The sequence below is a fragment of the Motacilla alba genome, chromosome 3, assembly GCF_015832195.1.
Source record: "Motacilla alba alba isolate MOTALB_02 chromosome 3, Motacilla_alba_V1.0_pri, whole genome shotgun sequence".
Taxonomy (NCBI): Eukaryota; Metazoa; Chordata; class Aves; order Passeriformes; family Motacillidae; genus Motacilla; species Motacilla alba.
The window spans coordinates 29,229,830-29,247,977 of NC_052018.1; the positions used below are offsets into that span (position 1 = coordinate 29,229,830).

Here is an 18,148-nt window from a genome sequence, read left to right on the forward strand (position 1 = left end):
TAATTTCTAAACAAAGCTCCTTGATTGTGCAAGAGGCAGACTGAGGGCTAGCATTTGCTTAAGCTGACACATGCTTGTTGACTTAGGATTTAGCTCTTGTATCTGCCTCTAGTAGTGTTTCTTTCTGTACAACAGCATACAGACAAAATGAAGACACAGGTATTAAAACCAAGTTAGGCAACATTTCTACTTATAAATGAAAAATAAGTAACTGCAGGTTTATTTGCTAAAAATGGTTAAAGGAGGCAGAGAACATAGCTCAAATCCTTTTTATTTTAGCATGACTATGGATTTGCTATTTGTGGACCACATGCAGGGAACAAACAAGACTGAAGAACATTTCAGGAGATTTATAACTTGCTTTTTTTTTTTTTTTTTTTTTTGCTGAACCAGCATGTCAAAGGACACTAATCAGAGCAGGGGCTACTGAATACATTATACTTTTCAATTAGTACTCAGATAAACCTTGACTGAAGGAGATGGACATCTGATTCTGCTCCTCTCAAGTTCCATGCACCAAAGGCCCCAGAAAGGAACACAGGAGTTATAAATTTAGGTAATGCGAGCAAACAAAACAGCTCAGCTGTCTGATACTTGGAGTTCTAGACACAAATCAAATTATTAACTGTGGTAATTTTAAGAATAGAAGCAAATTGCTATGCTGTTCAAAACACATCCTGGGTAAATTATGATTAAAATCTAGATCAATATCTAGGCTGCAGAACAAGGAAAGTAAATGCAAGACAAGCAGTTTAAAACTATTAACTCTTGGCAAGGCTAATATCCACTAGTGTGGATGGATAAAGTTTGATCCTTAAATCAGAGTGTCATTAACTGTCATCCTTAGGAAATTATTTTTCAACACACCAGATTTAGACTCATTTCCTTAAGTGAGTTCTGCTGTGATATAATTTGCATAACTATTTATAGGATAATCAGATATATTCATAGCTTTTTAAGAGCTAATGGTTCTAGAAAATTTAAGGTAACCAGTTTAATTCTAAATGCTGACAGCCAGAGAAGCATGCATTTTGGAATCAAATGTTCATTAGCCTCAAAACCAGCCTTTTTCATACTAGACTGCTTCAGGGTTCTTTAATGTATATTGCAGTTTGTCAAGTCCCTTGACAAACACATGACATTTAGAGACAGTAGAGGGAAAGTTCCTAACTTATGGGAAGGGAAAGGTATCATAAGTAAAAACTAGTTCTAAGCATCCCAGTATAAATTTGCCCTATACTTTGCTTTTCATAGTACTCCGCATCAAGTTATTTGTGTGCAGAGGATTTAGGTATTTCAGACACGCACATTTTTGCCAGACAACTGTTCTGTAACAGACAAGTAAGTAGTACAAACACTACTCCTGATAACAATTTGGACAATAACATCCTGCTCACTGAGCTGTGTTATCAAGTCAGAAAAACCTCCAAGACTATGTGGCACAAAACACATTTGTTTCCCAAAAAAGTCACAATGATCTCTAGTAGAGCAAGGGCAACATCCCAGTAAGAAAAAGACACTCAAAGTTTGAGCTTAATATAGCTTTTATAATTCATTTGAGGACAGCTGACCATGGAAGAGGCAAAAACTTCCTAACGTAGATCTTTAAAACTATTTATTGACCTTTTTCAATCATACAAATTACTTCCTAAACCAATCAGAATGGAGGCTGTCTGGCTATGAGACACCAGCCATGTAAGCACAGAAAAAAAGACTATTTGTTAGGCACTTAGCAGGAAATATTCCTGCTCCTCTCTTGCTCTCAACCTGTGTGCAGCAGCACTGTAGTTGATTAAGTCTAGACATCTAGAGCCAAACCCAGTACATAAAATTCCAGTTTATTTTAACATTACTCTGATCCTAACCACCAGTGAGAGAATCCCCCACTACTGCAAGACTAGTCTTCACTTCCACATTCAGTCAAACCACTCAGATAGAAGCTTCAGCTCCAACGTGTTTATATCTTTCCGTGTTTATCTCTTTCCAGTGACACTGGAACTTTGGCCACTCCCTGCCCTTGCTAAGAAAACAGCTGACTAAGACAGCTAACTTCTTCAGAAAAAGCATATACATAAACACTGAGACATATGCCACTTAATCTATATAAAACTATACTGGAAATAGAGTTCACATTTTTCTTCAGCACAGTCACCTCAGCTGCCTCTAAAACTGAGCCTTTTCCCCTTGAAGGGGGTCTTGCAGTTTCACTCAAAAGGGAGATACAAGAATTAACTTCTTCTATCTCACTGGGAGGGAGGAACAAACATGCTTACAGTTACTGAGGATTCAGCTGACACCTACTAAAGACACTAGCAAGATTTCTAAACTCGATGTGTACTACAATACATCTATCTATACCCATGATGCGAGCTAACTGTCAGAAAAAGCTTTTGACAGAAATTTTAGTAATATTTCTAGACAATGATTAAGGTAATAAACTCTTACAATCTCTTACAAGAGCAAATACCTTACTTTCACTTAAAAGGACAAGACTTGATAGAAATGTACCTTGATCAAAACGAAAACAATATTCCAGTAAGATGGTATACAACTGGAAGCATTAATTTCACTCTAGTTTCTACTTCACACTCCAATACTTTGATATGGATTATTTTAGCATACATTTGGCAATTTTTACCAACTTCATTGCTGCAGTCAAAATGCTAAAAAGCTTATGACACAGAAGACATGAGAGATTCAGTATTGGTGTGCATGTCATGCTTAACGGTGACCTGAAATCAATTTGCTGCTACTACTTGGGAGTTTCAGAACAACAGCACTTGCTGCAAACAGGTTACTCACTTCAGTGACATTTGCCTTTTAAACAAAGGCCAGCAAAAGCTCTCTCATACAAGGCACAATTAAGTATAACCTTACACTAACATTCTTCAGACATTTCTATTTAGGAAAGTAAAAGCACATAACATCTAATCATTTTCCTAAGAAGCTGTTTTGCAATGTCCATTTCAGAAAAAGCACTTGAGAAAAGCAAAAAACTATTTGATGAACATAGATAAGGACAAATTTTTTACTCCCTGTTGTACACTGTAGCATTAATGTAGTTGTGTCAAGGCTTTGTTACCAATTCCCACTGCACATTCAGTCAGCTTGGAAGCACAAGCACCCCCACAATTAAGAAAACCATTTTATCTTCCAGTTAAACTCTTACTTTTCAGGTACATAATTCCCAGGATACTTAATTCCTATTGGTGATTAAGCTGATGTTGATTATACAGATTGAGTGTATCATAATTTACCTTTTAGAAGCACAAAACTCTGATAAACAAATCTTGCATAGAACAGTGCTCAATAAAAATACTTACCCAATTAGCAGAAGAACTGCACAAATTGTGATGAATCCCAGAGTGTATTTGAGTGCCGTTTTAACCTGCTGAATATTAAACAGAAAGTTAATACATTGACATAAAATGAATATAAAGGGATTTGTGCAAACTATGAAGTAGTATTCTTAGCACAACAGGTATTCTACAAAAAACCTTCATAAAGAGCATTAGTAGTTTTATATCCATGTCATAAGCATACATTCTTGAAGCATCTCACAGCTTGAGAACTGAGAACAATAACTTAGAATTCTGCTTCCATCATAAGCTATGCATCTGAGCAGCTGTGGATAGAAGCCTGGATATATTCACCGCAAATACACTCAAAGAAAATACTTACTACTAATATTCTATATTATGGCTATTATTAAAAGTCTTCTTATGTTAAGGTTACAACTAAACAGAAGGGATAACAATCATGATTAACTGATCAGAAGATTCTTCAGAAAAGTATTTTCATTTGAAACATAGCACCTTACTGGCATGCAGTTACTGTATTCCCTGAGAGGTCTCAAACCTCTCTAAGTGCATTACAAGAGTAAACATGTTAGCTTCAGGTAAATTACTACTGCCTACTTAAAGAAAAAAATCAAAAACTACAGTAGAAAGACATGAAATTTGAGTACCTATTTCAGAATCAGAACCATCTTCTTATTCTCTACTTTAAAAGCTGTCACTATATATGGTTTTTATTCTATGGAGTCTCACGTAAGAAGTTTTAACTTCTTGTGTATAACATTTTCCTCAAAAGAATTTTTAGAAAGTTTAAAGACTTCAGGAAAATACAAACATTAATTACTTATCTCACTAAAGTTTAAATTAATGTGAGACCACATTGCTTAGACAAGACAATATGAGACTATGTCTTACTAAGAACTGCTCCAGGATTTTTATGGAACTATAGTAATAGACTTAAATATCACAATGTTAATACCATTTCCAAGTTGAAAAATATTCTTCTTTTCATGTTCTGGCTATATTCATTTGCTTTTTCATTGCTTGGTGCATTTGCTAGAGTAAACTTACTGAGCATGTGTTGCCATCATCTTCTTCCTTCTCCTCATAATAGAAATAGACAAAGGGAATCCACAGAAAGACGCAGAACAGAATGATCGAGTACAGAGCTAGGAGGAAGAATTAAATGAAGAGACTATTACATTGGCACTTCATTTACTACACAGTAATTCAAAGGAAAGAGTAAAACATTCATTTCCTCTCATTCTAGCTCTTAATTTCAACCATTGAAAAGTTAGTAAAAGCCACTAGCCAGCATACAAACTATTACTGTTCTGTGAACTCCAAAGAACTTTAAAGTGGACCCTTTCAGACCATTTTAGATCCATGTTCAATTTAGAAATGACAAAAGACTAAAAGTAATCAACTGTATGCAAGTGATATACAATACTAGCACATTAGCTTAGCATAGTGAATAAAGGCAAGCTAAGCAACCCAATAACAAGTTGTTACAAAAAATGTATAGCAAATGAAATTAATTTAAAGGTATTTTGATCACTGGACTTGGTACCAGATTCTCCTATTAACATATGTACATCATGGATGAAAGACATGGCTGTTACTGATCTCAATTCACAAAACAAAACAAGCAGTAGCAATGTAGTATCATCACTTCATGCTCTCTTTTTAAAAGGAGGACTAATTGGAGATTGCAACAGATATTTAACTGCGTAGCCACTAAACCAAAACTGTCCTTATATCATGTCACTTTGATGCACGGGTGATCATAAGAAAGTAAAAAAGGTTTAACACATGTCTTTACAAATACTGTCAAGTTTTGACAACATTAAGACAGCTGGTCAAAATCAATTGGATTGATTAGCCAGTGGTATGAAAAGACCAATTTCAGGTAGAGAACTTCAAGTTTAAATCTTCAGCTCTCTGTATTATAAGCTGAACATGCTTTAGAACATGATTACTTAGGAAAATCTTTTAATACTCCACATTATCTTATACTATGAACACTGCAGAAGTCCATTAGGAAACTAAAAACTGTGTGTTACAGTATTTGCACCCCACAAGAAAAGTATCCTAGAATAGTTTACAAAGACTTCAAAATGTCAGAACTGCTACACAACCAAGACCGCTTGTGCCAGCACAAAATTGCAGCTTTGAAGGAATAAATAAAAGTACTCAGGACCACATAAGTCCTGTAATCTTTGTCTAATTCTCATCTTTGTCCCATTTTGCATGACTAGTAAAGACCTTTCCATACACACCTATATATGTAATTAACACCTTTTCCATGAATACATTCATTTCCAACTTTAAGTTTGCGACCTCTTATCTTGGCTAGTGCACTCCTCACAGTGTCCACGTGCCCCTAAGAATTCTACCACAGCATTTTTTCCTGAAGTTGGTATAGAAGCCAAATAAGTATCAACACCTAGAATCTAAATATGAATCACTAATTATATCTAAACAGAACTCATTCTTTGGAAAAATATTTTGAAGTGTTAAAGGTATCTACTGTTTAGCATATTGAGTTATTATGGCAATGCAAGAAGAGAAGCAAGTTCTCAGTTCATGAACTCTCACATTTGCCAAGAGCAAATTCAGTGCTATATAACACCTTGAAACATCAAACTTGAAAAAGAAGCCTTCCTAGACATTCTACAGCAGTAGTCATACTACTTCAATATCGTGAATGTGTGACTTTCAGTTTATGTTCTAGCACATTGCCCCCAGAAAAGTTACCATAATTAGGAAAGTGTTTCTGTAGAACAACTCCACAGTATTTGTCAAGCACAGACACCGATCTCTGAGTACTGAAAATGGCTTCTCCTAGAACCAGACCACAATAATATGAAGTAATATTTGAGTTGCACTTAGTTCCTAGAAGCCCAAATTCTTGTGTTGATGACTCTGTGTCAATGGCTTAGCAAACATCTGCAGTAAGCAGACAAAACTCAATGTAAAAATCATCCAAGTAATATCACTTACCCTTTTGGATAAATTCTTACTCAAAAAACTTTAACCTAGCTATCACCATACTTTTGACTCAAAAAGGAAATGGAAAATCTAAAGTTTAGCACAGACCTCAAAGCACACATGAAGAGATCCCATAAAATTTAGCAGACAGCCCTTGCCACACTGTAGCTGGGATTCATCTAACATACATAGGTCAAGATCTTGGTCTATTTCATAAGCAGATTACAATCTACCAATAATATCCTGTCACCATACACCAAATTTCATCAAAAGACACTGAACATCAAGGTGCCTCCAACATGTAGTATTTACTCACTAGAGGAGGAGCTAGACAACACACCTCCACGTTACTGTCAGCTGTTTCAACCTCATTCTTTGTGATACAAAGCAAACTCTGTTGGACAGTTTTCAATTATAACACTTTCTGCAAAAGAGTTTTCCTTCCAAACAAACTGACATGCTTTTTTAGAGCATTTGCCAACCATTGATCATCGTTCAATCACTAAAGTACTGTGAGGCATGTTCTATTACATTTGGGGCTAGAAATAGTAACACACTAAGCCACTACGGCTTCAAAGCAATTATTAGACTGGTTTCCTAAGAAAAGCTTTTAGACTCCTGAAATCCCACTTCACAATACAGTTATTTCAAGCTTCACTCTGAGAGGTACCCAATTTACCATTCTACAAATACAAACTCATTCTACTTTTGTATCAGTCTACCCAAGAAACCAGGTGGGAATGAAAAACAGAACACTTTTCATGGAGGCTAACAACCACGCAAAAAACCAAAAAAGCTTTTCTATGTTTAGTTACAGCTTTATCAGTAAAAAGCAATGCAAGTAGCAAAGTAATGATTAACATTCTAAAATACCAGTTAAATCCCAGTCTCTACATTCTCACTACAATTACAAGTGACTTGGATTGAAGGGCAATGACCTAAGTGCACCAATTATTAATACTATAAATTGTCAATACAACTACATGAGTCAAGTAGGATCTATATAGTTATCTCTCCATTTTCAGGAGACACAAGAAAATACTGCTATTCACATTCTTAAGTACAAAAGGGTACTTCACTTCTGCTCATCCTGTCTGTTAAAAAAAAAAAAACCAAAACACTATCAAAATACTTGCCTAGGAAGATAGCAAAAAAAAAAAGTGGAATAGTATTACAATGGAAGAATTGTGTAACTTTCTTCTTCTCAGCTGTTATGTCATTATGCTGGGCAAAAGCAGCAGGCACTAGATGTAGGAGAGGAACTGTGTTTTTATATATGATTTTTGGAGACTTCTGAAAAACAAGCTACTATTATTGTTCACTTCAACATAGCTCTAGTTATAAAATCAGTTATGAAAAAGTGTATCTACTCAATTTAAGATGACAAGAGAAATTTTAAAACCATGTTTAAATCTCTACCACCATCTGGAGGATATGCTATGAAATAAGACATTTTCCTACAGTATTGCAAGTAGACCTGTCCATAAAGGCCAAAAACAAAAACAGTTTTCAAATTTAAGTTTAAATATTTCTCAAAAAATTAGTTCAAGATTTACCAAAACATTCAGCTAGCCAAAAACACCTTATAGAAATCCATCAGTCTCACAAATCTACAGCAAACAGTCCACAGAAGAGCTTGAAGATTATTCTACCTTATGAGTTGTGAAATATTTGGTCTGTTAAACAAGACTTTGGCAAACTACAAAGAAGAAATCAAATACATTAAAATTCCACTATTATAAAGTGAAGAATCTCTGTGTTAAAAGTAATTTTTTGAAAACAGAAGTCTTCTTACTCCTTTTGACTTTATTCATTTTTATGCTGAGTGAAGCCTATTCTAGTTTGTCACTATCACTGGCAGGCAATAATTAATCTATAATTTAAAGAAGTAAGTCAGTTATTTTAAATAATCTCCTGATCTAAAAATATTTTCAAAAGAACCACAATAATTAAAAAAAAAAACTTCAAGTCTTTGGAAATGTGACCAAAAGCAGGCAACCACCTCTGAGTTTGCACCATTAACTGAAACAAGCATTTCACTCAAACTGTGCTGAGCACATTTCTATACCCACTACATATATCCCGTAGTAGTAAAACCTGTCATAAATTTCATAAGGACTGCTAAAAAAATGATATAAGACTATGCAGAAGTTCAGTGAATAGTTATTTTATTTCAGTCACTTTTTAAAATATCAGTTTTATTTAGGATTACCACTTCTGAATCAATTCCTTTATGCTCCTCCACAGTAACTGCTACTTGGAACATGGCTGAATCTGAAGAACCAAGTGTTGCACTCATGGTTGCATGAACTTTATACATGGTAGGTGAGTTTCATGCTGCTGCATATGTTAAGTGCCATAAAAGCTACAGCAAAACCACATGTTTCCCTGAAGGGACCACTAAATACACACACAGGAAAACCACAGACTACACAACAGAAACCATTAGCCTTTTCATGAACTGGCTTCAGTATATTTGCATTTTTAGGGGGCTCTTGAAGATAAAAAATATTCTCTGAAGAGCACTAACAAAAAACAACAAAAATGCTTGTTAAACACGAACAAAAATGTTTTGTTCGTGTTTAACAAAAAAGAGATAAGCCAATACGACCTCTAAAAACTTTATTAATTCACTTGAAGGTCCTATTACTTGAAAAAAAACCAACAAAAACTAAAATACTTACTGTAATATCCATAAAGTACAGTGTCTTCAATTTGCCTTGAAACATTAGCATCAGCCCACACCTAGCAATAAAGGATAGAAGCATTTATTATCAAATGTATTAAAAGATGACTACATGAGAATCAACCACTAAAGTACACAAATAAAGGGAGAGAAATACAAATACTACTTCAAAAGAATTCCATGCTAGAGTGCTAGCAACAGTAAAAACCACTGGGCAAACAAGAGTAAGCAAGGACAGTTTCACAAAGGAAGGTTTTAGACCCAAAGGAACATTAAGCAGTTTTGGCAGCTCCCACATATGTTCTCCTAATTCCCACAGTATTTTTTGTCAAAGTCTGTGAGGATAATCATAGAATGCTCTGGGTTGAAAGGGACCTTCAAAGATAACCTAGTCCATCCATCCTGCCATGGGCAGGAACACCAAGTTGCTCAAAACCCCATTCAACCTGACCTTGGAATGCTTCTGGGGATGGGCATCCACGACTCCTCTGGGAACGTTGTTCCAGAGAACCATCAACCTCACCATAAATTCCTTCTTCATAGCTGAATCTACACTCTCAGTTTAAAGCTGTTACATTTCTGTCTGGGTCCACAGGCCCTGGTCAAAATTGTTTCTACATCTTTCTTATAAACTCTCTCTATATTGAAAGGCTGCAACAACACCCCCATAGAACCTTCTCTTCTCCGCCCCGTACATCCCCAACTCTTTCAGACTGCCTTCGCAGGAGAGGTGCTCCAGAACTCTGACAGTTTTTGTGGTCTTGTTTTAACAGCTTTCTTGTGCCATGGGCCAAACAGTTGGACAAAGTACACCATGTACACAATAACTTTGTTTAAAATTTGCATACACAGATGCAACAATACTTAGACATAAAAATAAGAAAGAACTTTTTATTATGCTCAGTTATATAGAATCCATTAACTGTTATTTTTATTAGTTATTACATCAGTTTAAGCTATCACCTCCTTTTTCAGAAGTACAAGTCTTCACTTTTTTGTTTGACCAAGACTTTAGTTACATGAATAATCAACTCAGCAAGATCTAATTTTACAAGTCAAATTCCAAGAACACCTATACCCCTTATTTCATCAAGAGCAAAGGTAACTGCACAACTCTGTCCTGGGAAATGGTCTGGAGAATAGAAGCAATGAACGTGAAAATGCAGCTCTTAACTATGTCGGAAACTGCATCAGCCAGATGGCTGAAATCAAGTTCTTGTGCCCACTCCCTCTCCTCCAAGAGAGAAACTATTGGTTTAAGGAAGCTAAGTATTTTATGACAATCATTGACAGACAAATTCAGAGATTGAATACAATGGTCCAGTGCTGCCCATACAGGTTAAACATATTTCAGAATTGTTTTAGTTTTGTGAGATCCAATCTATACGTGGTCAAGAGCAAGAAAGTAGTTATGCATAAGCAGAATTCTTTAAAAGCTAGATAACACACTAACATAACTGAATTCATGAAAAAAAAAAAATCCAGTACTGTCAAAGCCCTTTTTCATTTCTGTAAGCAGGCTTTCTTCAAACTGGTAAGATTAATCACTTTTACTTGTGAAGACGCACACACTAACAGGGAGATATGAAAACTCAAATGAGCACACTACTTAAACATTGCTCCCCTAAGACATAAAGACACTTTGGCATTTGGTTTATCAGCTCTCTCAGAATTGCATAAAGTCATCTGGAATATGGACTTGATGGCATACCACGAACACTTTTTCAACTATCTCAGAAAATCAGCACCAGCTTCCTTTTTCTTACTATACTAAGACTTCCAATAGGTCAGTTTACATTAAGCTTTTAAAATTCACTGTATGAACTAAATTAGATTATCATCCAGCTGGAATTTGAGTATTACACATCAATTTTGAAAAATACACATCAATTTTGACATCTAATCAGCAAAAAAAAGGGATGAAAAGTATTTCAGCAGAAGGGGCAGAAGCAACACCTGAATTATCTGTCAGGTACACAATAAGCTCAGTCTTTGAAGACTGCCAGGCTCACATCCAACAGCATTTTAAAGAAATTTCTAGGCATTTGTATTAAAATATACTACAAAAGAAATTGATTACAATAAGTAAAGAGCCGATGCAGAACATTTAAATTGCCTCATGTTATTTATTATGAAAATGCTTACTTTAATCAAGCCTAAGGGAAAACCAAGGCTGAACTGGACTGTTTGCATTACTTGATTCCAAATAGCTATTAGAAAAAAAGGTCTCTCCTATGCGCAATGGAGACATTTAAAATGCACAAAAACCAAGAACAAGCAAGAAAAGAAAGCAACAGCAAGACCTTAAACTTAAGAGAATTTAAGAGGCACAGCCATTGTACAGAAGATGCAGATAGTAATGGAAATACAACACGGCTTAGCTGCCCAAGAATTGCTTCTCCTTCAGCTACAGAAAAGCATTTTTAACACAATGCAGACAAAGAACTTTAAACATTGCAATTGCTTTTCATTTTGTTTTTCAAATTAAGTTGCATACAGGACCAGAGTAATAGACTGGAAACATACACTACACCATAGTAAAATAGTGAGCTGCTATATTACACTAAACTCAAATTGCAAATGTGTGCATTTCACCATTACTTACATCTGCCTCAGAATACAAACTTTGCATTACTCTGCACAAGAAGAATATACGTAACACAAGCCAATTTAATGGCATACCATAATTATTATGTCACCTTTCAGTTAGCTGCTGAAGCCCCAAATCTAAACAAACTACAAACCAAAACACTTAATTCTAACTGGCAAATTATCCATTTGCACACACCATCAGCAACTCAAAGGCAGTAACCAGTCCATCTGAGCTGTTTCAAAGGCTACTGTCGGCAGCACTGTCTTGTCAAAAGCAAGCACTGCTACCTAATGAGTATCAGAGCTCTGACAGTCTTATTAGCTCTGGTGACATCCTAAGCTGCTAGGTATAGGAATTTACTCAACTAGCACATCCAGGACTCAGCTGAGAACTCATCTGAGTAGCCTCCTAGATCTAGTCTTCTTCTTCTCCATTTATTACAACCAAAACTTACAGTATATACAGTAAATGGCTTAGAAGCACAATAGATTAGAGAGGTGAAAATTCATACTGCCTTCAACAAACAGTTTAAAGTGTCAAAATGGGACTACAAATTCTCCTAGGACCTGCAGAATTCAGGCATTCTGCACTGTTGTGCTGTACTTCATTTTGTTCCGTGCAGTTTAGCAAACACATATCACCTCTAAAATATCTGTACCAATGCATTGTACTGAAAGACAAGGGAATCCACAAATTGCAATGATAGGTGCAATGAGCATGATGACCCATTTTAAGCTATTATGCTTAAGCATTTTTAACATAACCTACGTTGCAAAATAAGTGTAAAAAGTACATATGCTCGTAAAATATTGCTATGTAAGTAAAGATATAAAAAAAAAGCAGCTTAAGACACTAAGTTTCCAAATCCAAAGTAAAGCTCCCTTAGAAGATTAATTTTATAATTATAGTCATGGAAAATTAGTTACAAAGAACACTTGCTCCTGCATTAATCATTGAGCAGAGTCTTTCTTCTCCCAGAAACTCTGTCAAGTTAGGGATTCATGTTAACATATTTTAACAGAACAGTACTATTCAAACTGCACAGATAACTTCTACAGAGAAAACCATTGCAAGTTAATCTGACTTTCCACTGTTTTTGGTGAGGAACAGCCATGAATTTCATTCTTTTGTCCCCATTAAATTTGACATTTTTACTGTCACTGCTGCACCCTGTAAGACTTTCATGATTACCAAGGGAAGCAAGCTCCCATTCACTGCAAATGTCCCTTAACAGAACTTAAAGTTATGCAACATTACATTGTTTCATCAAATGTAGATGAAGCACTCACTCATCTGATTAGCCTCCCCCAAAGCTTAGGCAACAAAAGGAAGATGCAGTATAAAAGACTAAAAACCAAACCATAGCATGAGTAGAATATCAGGAAATTTCATATCCAGATCTCAGATCTTCCAGCCTGTTACCTCCAAAATGGGACAGTGCCAGGATTTTCACTGCCAGATGGAAAGTAGCATCCAGAAACATACACATCTCAGCCCCATCTGCCTAGCAACAATGTTTTCGCCAAGTATTATTGCTTCCTAAGTAGTAACTTACTTAGGAAGGAGGCGTGGTCTCTATCAATAATAACTTCACAGTTAGCATCTTTCTAAAAATAAAAACCATAGACAGTTCTAGCGGTTTTGTATTCTGAGCATCTACATAATGAGTTGTTCCCCTCTCACCTTCATAAGATAAAAAAACCTTAAATGATCTGCAAAAAGTACCTCCCATCAAGCAGATGCTACTCTTTGAATCATTAAGAGGACAACTGGCTTTTAACAGCTCATGCAGACACCCAAGACTTGTGACACATTCAGTCTCTACCAGACTGAAAGAAGCCACTGGCTTTTAACTTCATATAGTAGCAAGAATTCATACATTTCAAAAATGAAAGGAAAGGTTTCATTACCTTCTCTGCTTTCTGCTAGAACAGTAGGGGAAAAAAAAAAAGCCAGTACAATGATGTGAACATCCTTGCTTCAAGTAGTCTTCCTGTTGCAACACAACATCAGCTGTGCTTTAAGTATTTATGAAACTTGTAGGTCAGACCCACAGAACTTGGGTTCCAGCAGCAATATTATGTTTTTAAGCTATGGCAGGGTTTTATGTTCCTATGTTCTTGTTATATATCCAACAAGCTTTCAGATCAAACAGATCTGATGCAACTGGAAGCATCTGAAGTCCTTTGAAACAAACTAAAGCACTGACAGTGCTCACAGTCAAAACCTTTGAGCTGAAGTGCTGCTGTTGAACATTATCAGGACTTCACTTACAAGGTAACACTCAAGTTTTTATTAGTATTAAACCAAAATCCTGCTTTCCTACTTAACAGTACCAGGAATCAAAGTAATCCCATGCTCCAGAAAAGGTGTTACATTGAATTCTACTGTGTAACTACTGTGCAAAACTTGCCAATACAAACCTGATCAATCCACTCAGTATAAAAACTTTAAAATAGTATTTGTTAAGTCTCAAAATGTGATGAGATACACCATTACGTGCTAAATGCTACAAGCCACTTTCACCATAAACAACAATTTGTAGTAATTGAAAGATGTATAAACAGGATCTTAACAGTCCTGTTGAAATGAACAAAACCTCAAGTTAACAAAGGCTGACCAAGCATACAGCATACAGCCCTTGTCAAGGAAGGCACTTCTGAATACATGATGGAAAAGGGCTACACGACACTTTAAAGTGAATTCTTCCAGAAAGCAGCATAATATTCACAATCTTCAGGAAAAAAAGATACTCTGCTTGGGTATTACAGTTCAGCCAATCTTTGTAGCCAGGACATACCACCTTCCCTTGTCACAGAACAAACACACAATTCCCAATGAGAACTTTGAATCATCTAAGCCTTCAATTTAACCTCTGCTGTTAGCATAATGTGATTCTCCCTACATTTGCTACAAGCTTATTCAATCTTCAGCTATATCTAGAAGTTGACAGTAGGGTCAGATACATCAAAAAAAGAACTGAAAGTTCACATATAGTACCTCTTTCAAGTTGAGCAGCCTTGTTTCTCGTGACTCAACAATGATACCAGGAATTACAGCTGGGACACAGAGGAAAAGCATGCATACAGAAGAAAATTTTTTTACTTAGGATCTGGATAACTGCCACTACTCTTTTGGCATCAGCTCTGAAATCATCCTGTTGGAGTTTTTTGATGAACTACTGATTTATCTACAGAGAATACTATCCACATCTGCTACCTGGATCTCCCTCAAGAAGTCACTGAGAAGATTAAAGACTTAATTCACTCTGCCCATGCAAAGCAACGAAGGTTTCTTGCCAGAGCCATAGTCCTTCAGACCCCAGCATCATTAATAGGGTCTCGGAAGTGCTGGGTTTGAAAGAATGGTCCAGAGAAAGGCCAGTAATCTTCAGGAAATACTCTAAACACAATTCAGTCTATCCTACTTGCAAAGCAACGACATGAAAGAAGCACATGTTATCGAGGACAGTTTAAAAGCTTTAACAATTCATGAAGACCACAGAATCACAGAAAATACTGAATTGCAAGGGACCCTCAGGATCAGGATCACCACTCCCAGTCCTGTGCAGGACACCATGCGTCCCATTTTAAGCTGTTACCAAATCAATAAAGCTGTGTTTACCTATACGTTTGTAGGTTCTGACTGATTTCATATTCACTCAACTTAGAAGGCCACATTATTATTTCTATACCATAATTTCAACACCTGTGCTTGAACAAATGCATTAATGTCAGTATACCTCATGTTATTTCTGCAAAGCTAGAAGGTCAATTCAGCTGAGACTTAAGAGACACAGAAGAATGCTTCTTCAAGGCAGTATGGAGCAACTGTATTTTAACAAGCCATGAGAAGTACCTACAAACATTACGAACTAAGCAGGACAAAGATGCCTCAAAAGCATAGGCAAAAAGCTACCCTACAAAAAAGTGTTAACCACAAGCATGAATGTTTGCTCTCAGTAAAATTTTTAAATAGAACCTAACCAACTCACCATATCACAGCATGTTTCCATTAACAAGGAATTCTAGCCCATGAGAAACAGTATTATAAGTAGTTTTCCTTCTAGTAATTGTATTTCCTTAAGTAAAAATTTGTAGTGACTGCATGACCACCTTTGATGATCTGTTCTCACAGGTTTGTTTCTAATCAGGCAAAGTACACATTAGCAAAAATGTCCTGTGCAGCAGGGAATTCTGCTTAGTCCCACTAGATGTGCATTTTTCAGCTGGACCCAGTTGCACCATGGTTATTTCTCTAGATAGTCAGGCTCAATGTATTTAAGACTGCTATTTTCATTGAATTGCTAGAACCCTGACATATGAAAGATCTCTTCCATGGGCTATAACGTCTTTAATTCCAAACAAGCAAGGTCTGAAAACACAAGCTTTTCTGAATGGCATTGAGTAACAGCTTAATTTATTCTGTATTCACCATGAGCAATAAAGATGACAAAAAACACATCAGAGCTCAATTCTAAAGGCTTCTCATAACTTGCATTTATATAAGCACCAACCAAAAAGCACCGTATGAGCTGCAAGTTAGTTTTGAAGCATTACACTGATCTGGCAAGACCTGTATCTTCCTTTGAAGTAGGGCCGGAAGGGAATAAAACCTGGTGTGCAGGCATTTACCTTTCTCCCACTCTATCATTTGTTTCAGGATCATAACTTTTACAAGAGATCCTGTTAGGCTCCAAACCCAAGTAAGTTGTTACTGAAGTTAGCTACATGCTCCAGTTCGACCCCTTGTCACCCACAATGTCCTCACAAAGACACCAGGTCAATACCGTCAAGAATTCTTCTTGAAAATTCAAGTAACACTTGAAGCATTGGGAAGATCTCTTACAGAAATACTTAGAGCAGATGACAGCAAATACTCATCTCCTTAGGAACTCATTTTGCACAGCAACCCCCCTACATTTTATAAATGCAGTCACTCAGTTAAGGCTTTATCAGCCAAAAAGAGATACTACAGCATTCCTCCTCTGCCAAGGGTTTCTCCAGCTTTCAAAATGCTTGTTAATTCAGGCTTTATATTACCACAGTAAATCCTTATAAATCCTTAAATGTTCCAGTACCAAATGTTTTTGCTGACAAAAAAAGACAATTAAAATAATTCTAAGTTACAAAGGGGTAATACAGTTTATCTTTGAACAAAAGAGCAACAAGTTTCATTCTACAATGCCCCATCACCATGCACTAAAAAGCAACACTTCAGCAATTTGTTTTTATCTTCAGGACAGTACATTCACTCTTACGCACAACAGAAGGAACAAGCATTTGGAAAGGAGTAGAATATCTGAGAAAGTATAGAAGGCAAAACTGAAATCGAGTTCAAATACCAGATAGGAGTGGTTTATGCACAATACTAGTACCCAGCTTTGAGAAAAGTCAGTCACTAAAACAGGTATTAGCACTGGTTTCAAATACTTTCACAACCCAGGAGCATCCTTTTGCAACACAAGTGCTTGCTTTGAAGAGGCAATTAACACTTTTTCAAGTCCATACCTTAAATGTACCATTTTGGTTTTTCATGTATGAGACCAAAAATATGTCCACTGGCAGGAGGGCTGATGTGATAAGAGCAACGGCCAAGGCAAAAATCGCTGTTATGGTAGAAATCACTTCACTTTCCCGCCGACTCTGATACTTGCGCACATAAACCCAGCAGAAAATTAAAATGGCCTGAAATACACAGGGAAAAATACTTATGAGTTGTATAATAACAATGTCAGAAAGGAGGTACTGATGTAAGCCCCTGTACGGATGCGTGGCATGGCATCAACACACCTTTTTTACCCGAACACTCAGCACCAGGGTTATACTGACCGCACAAAAGTCACTTTTCCTTAAGAGCAACAACACCAGCGCTCACACACGGAACACGCGAAAACACAAACAGCGCGGCTTGCCGGGCAGAAGGGCAAGGCAGCCCCCGCTCCCAGCTCCGGGCTCTGCCCTGCGGCACCGAGACACCCGGGGGAGCCGCAGGGGAGCACTCGCGGCCGGGGCAGCCTCAGGGGCACGGGCGAGGAGACCGGGCGGGATGCCCAGCACTGGAACAGCCAGCGGCCGAAACAGGAGTAGCAGCCAGCCTAGGGAAGGGGAGGGGATGTGCGAGGGGGCCGCCGCAGGGCGGGAGAGCCGCCACTCACCAGCAGCGCCAGGCCGAAGAGGCACCATCCCGTCAGCAGGTCCGACACCGCCGCCATTTTCGCTTCCGTCAGCGGGAGCGCGGCCGCCCCGCCGAGGCGGCGCTTAAAGCGGGCCGGGCTCGCGTCACCGCGGCAACCGCCCCACGCTGCCTGACGTCACGCGCCCGCCGCCGCAGCCCGGGCGGTCGGCGGCTCCCGGCCCGCGCGCGCTGCCGCCGCCTGCGCTGCTGACGGGAGAGCGGCGCTTCCCCGGGCAGAAGCGACGGGAGCCGGCAGTGCCCCGGCCCGTCCCGTGGCAGAGCGCAGCCGTCGCGGGGCAGGAAGGGGGCAGCGGGGTGATGAAGAGCTGTCCTCACCTCTTGCTCCCGAGAAGGGTTTGCCTGTCCTTCCCTCCTGGGGCCGGGAGGCTGAGACGGGGCAGCGCT

At 37.8% G+C, this 18,148-nt stretch overlaps 1 protein-coding gene across 2 annotated transcripts in view; it reads right to left on the reverse strand.

Annotated features, from left to right (window-relative positions):
* The window catches only part of LMBRD1 (LMBR1 domain containing 1), a 66,165-nt gene extending 48,289 nt beyond the window's left edge, over nucleotides 1-17,876 (reverse strand). Inside the window, exons 1-5 of one of the 2 annotated variants that reach the window (XM_038131430.1) lie at nucleotides 17,724-17,790; nucleotides 17,077-17,253; nucleotides 8,972-9,032; nucleotides 4,368-4,465; nucleotides 3,324-3,391 (exon numbers count right to left, since the gene is read on the reverse strand). In XM_038131430.1, the coding sequence (XP_037987358.1) occupies nucleotides 3,324-3,391; nucleotides 4,368-4,465; nucleotides 8,972-9,032; nucleotides 17,077-17,253; nucleotides 17,724-17,780 (461 nt within the window). In that variant the 5' untranslated portion in view covers nucleotides 17,781-17,790. Of the gene's footprint in view, nucleotides 1-3,323; nucleotides 3,392-4,367; nucleotides 4,466-8,971; nucleotides 9,033-17,076; nucleotides 17,254-17,723 lie in introns of both variants that reach the window. The other variant, XM_038131431.1, reaches the window with a different exon arrangement.
* Between the last annotated feature and the right edge of the window lie 272 nt (nucleotides 17,877-18,148).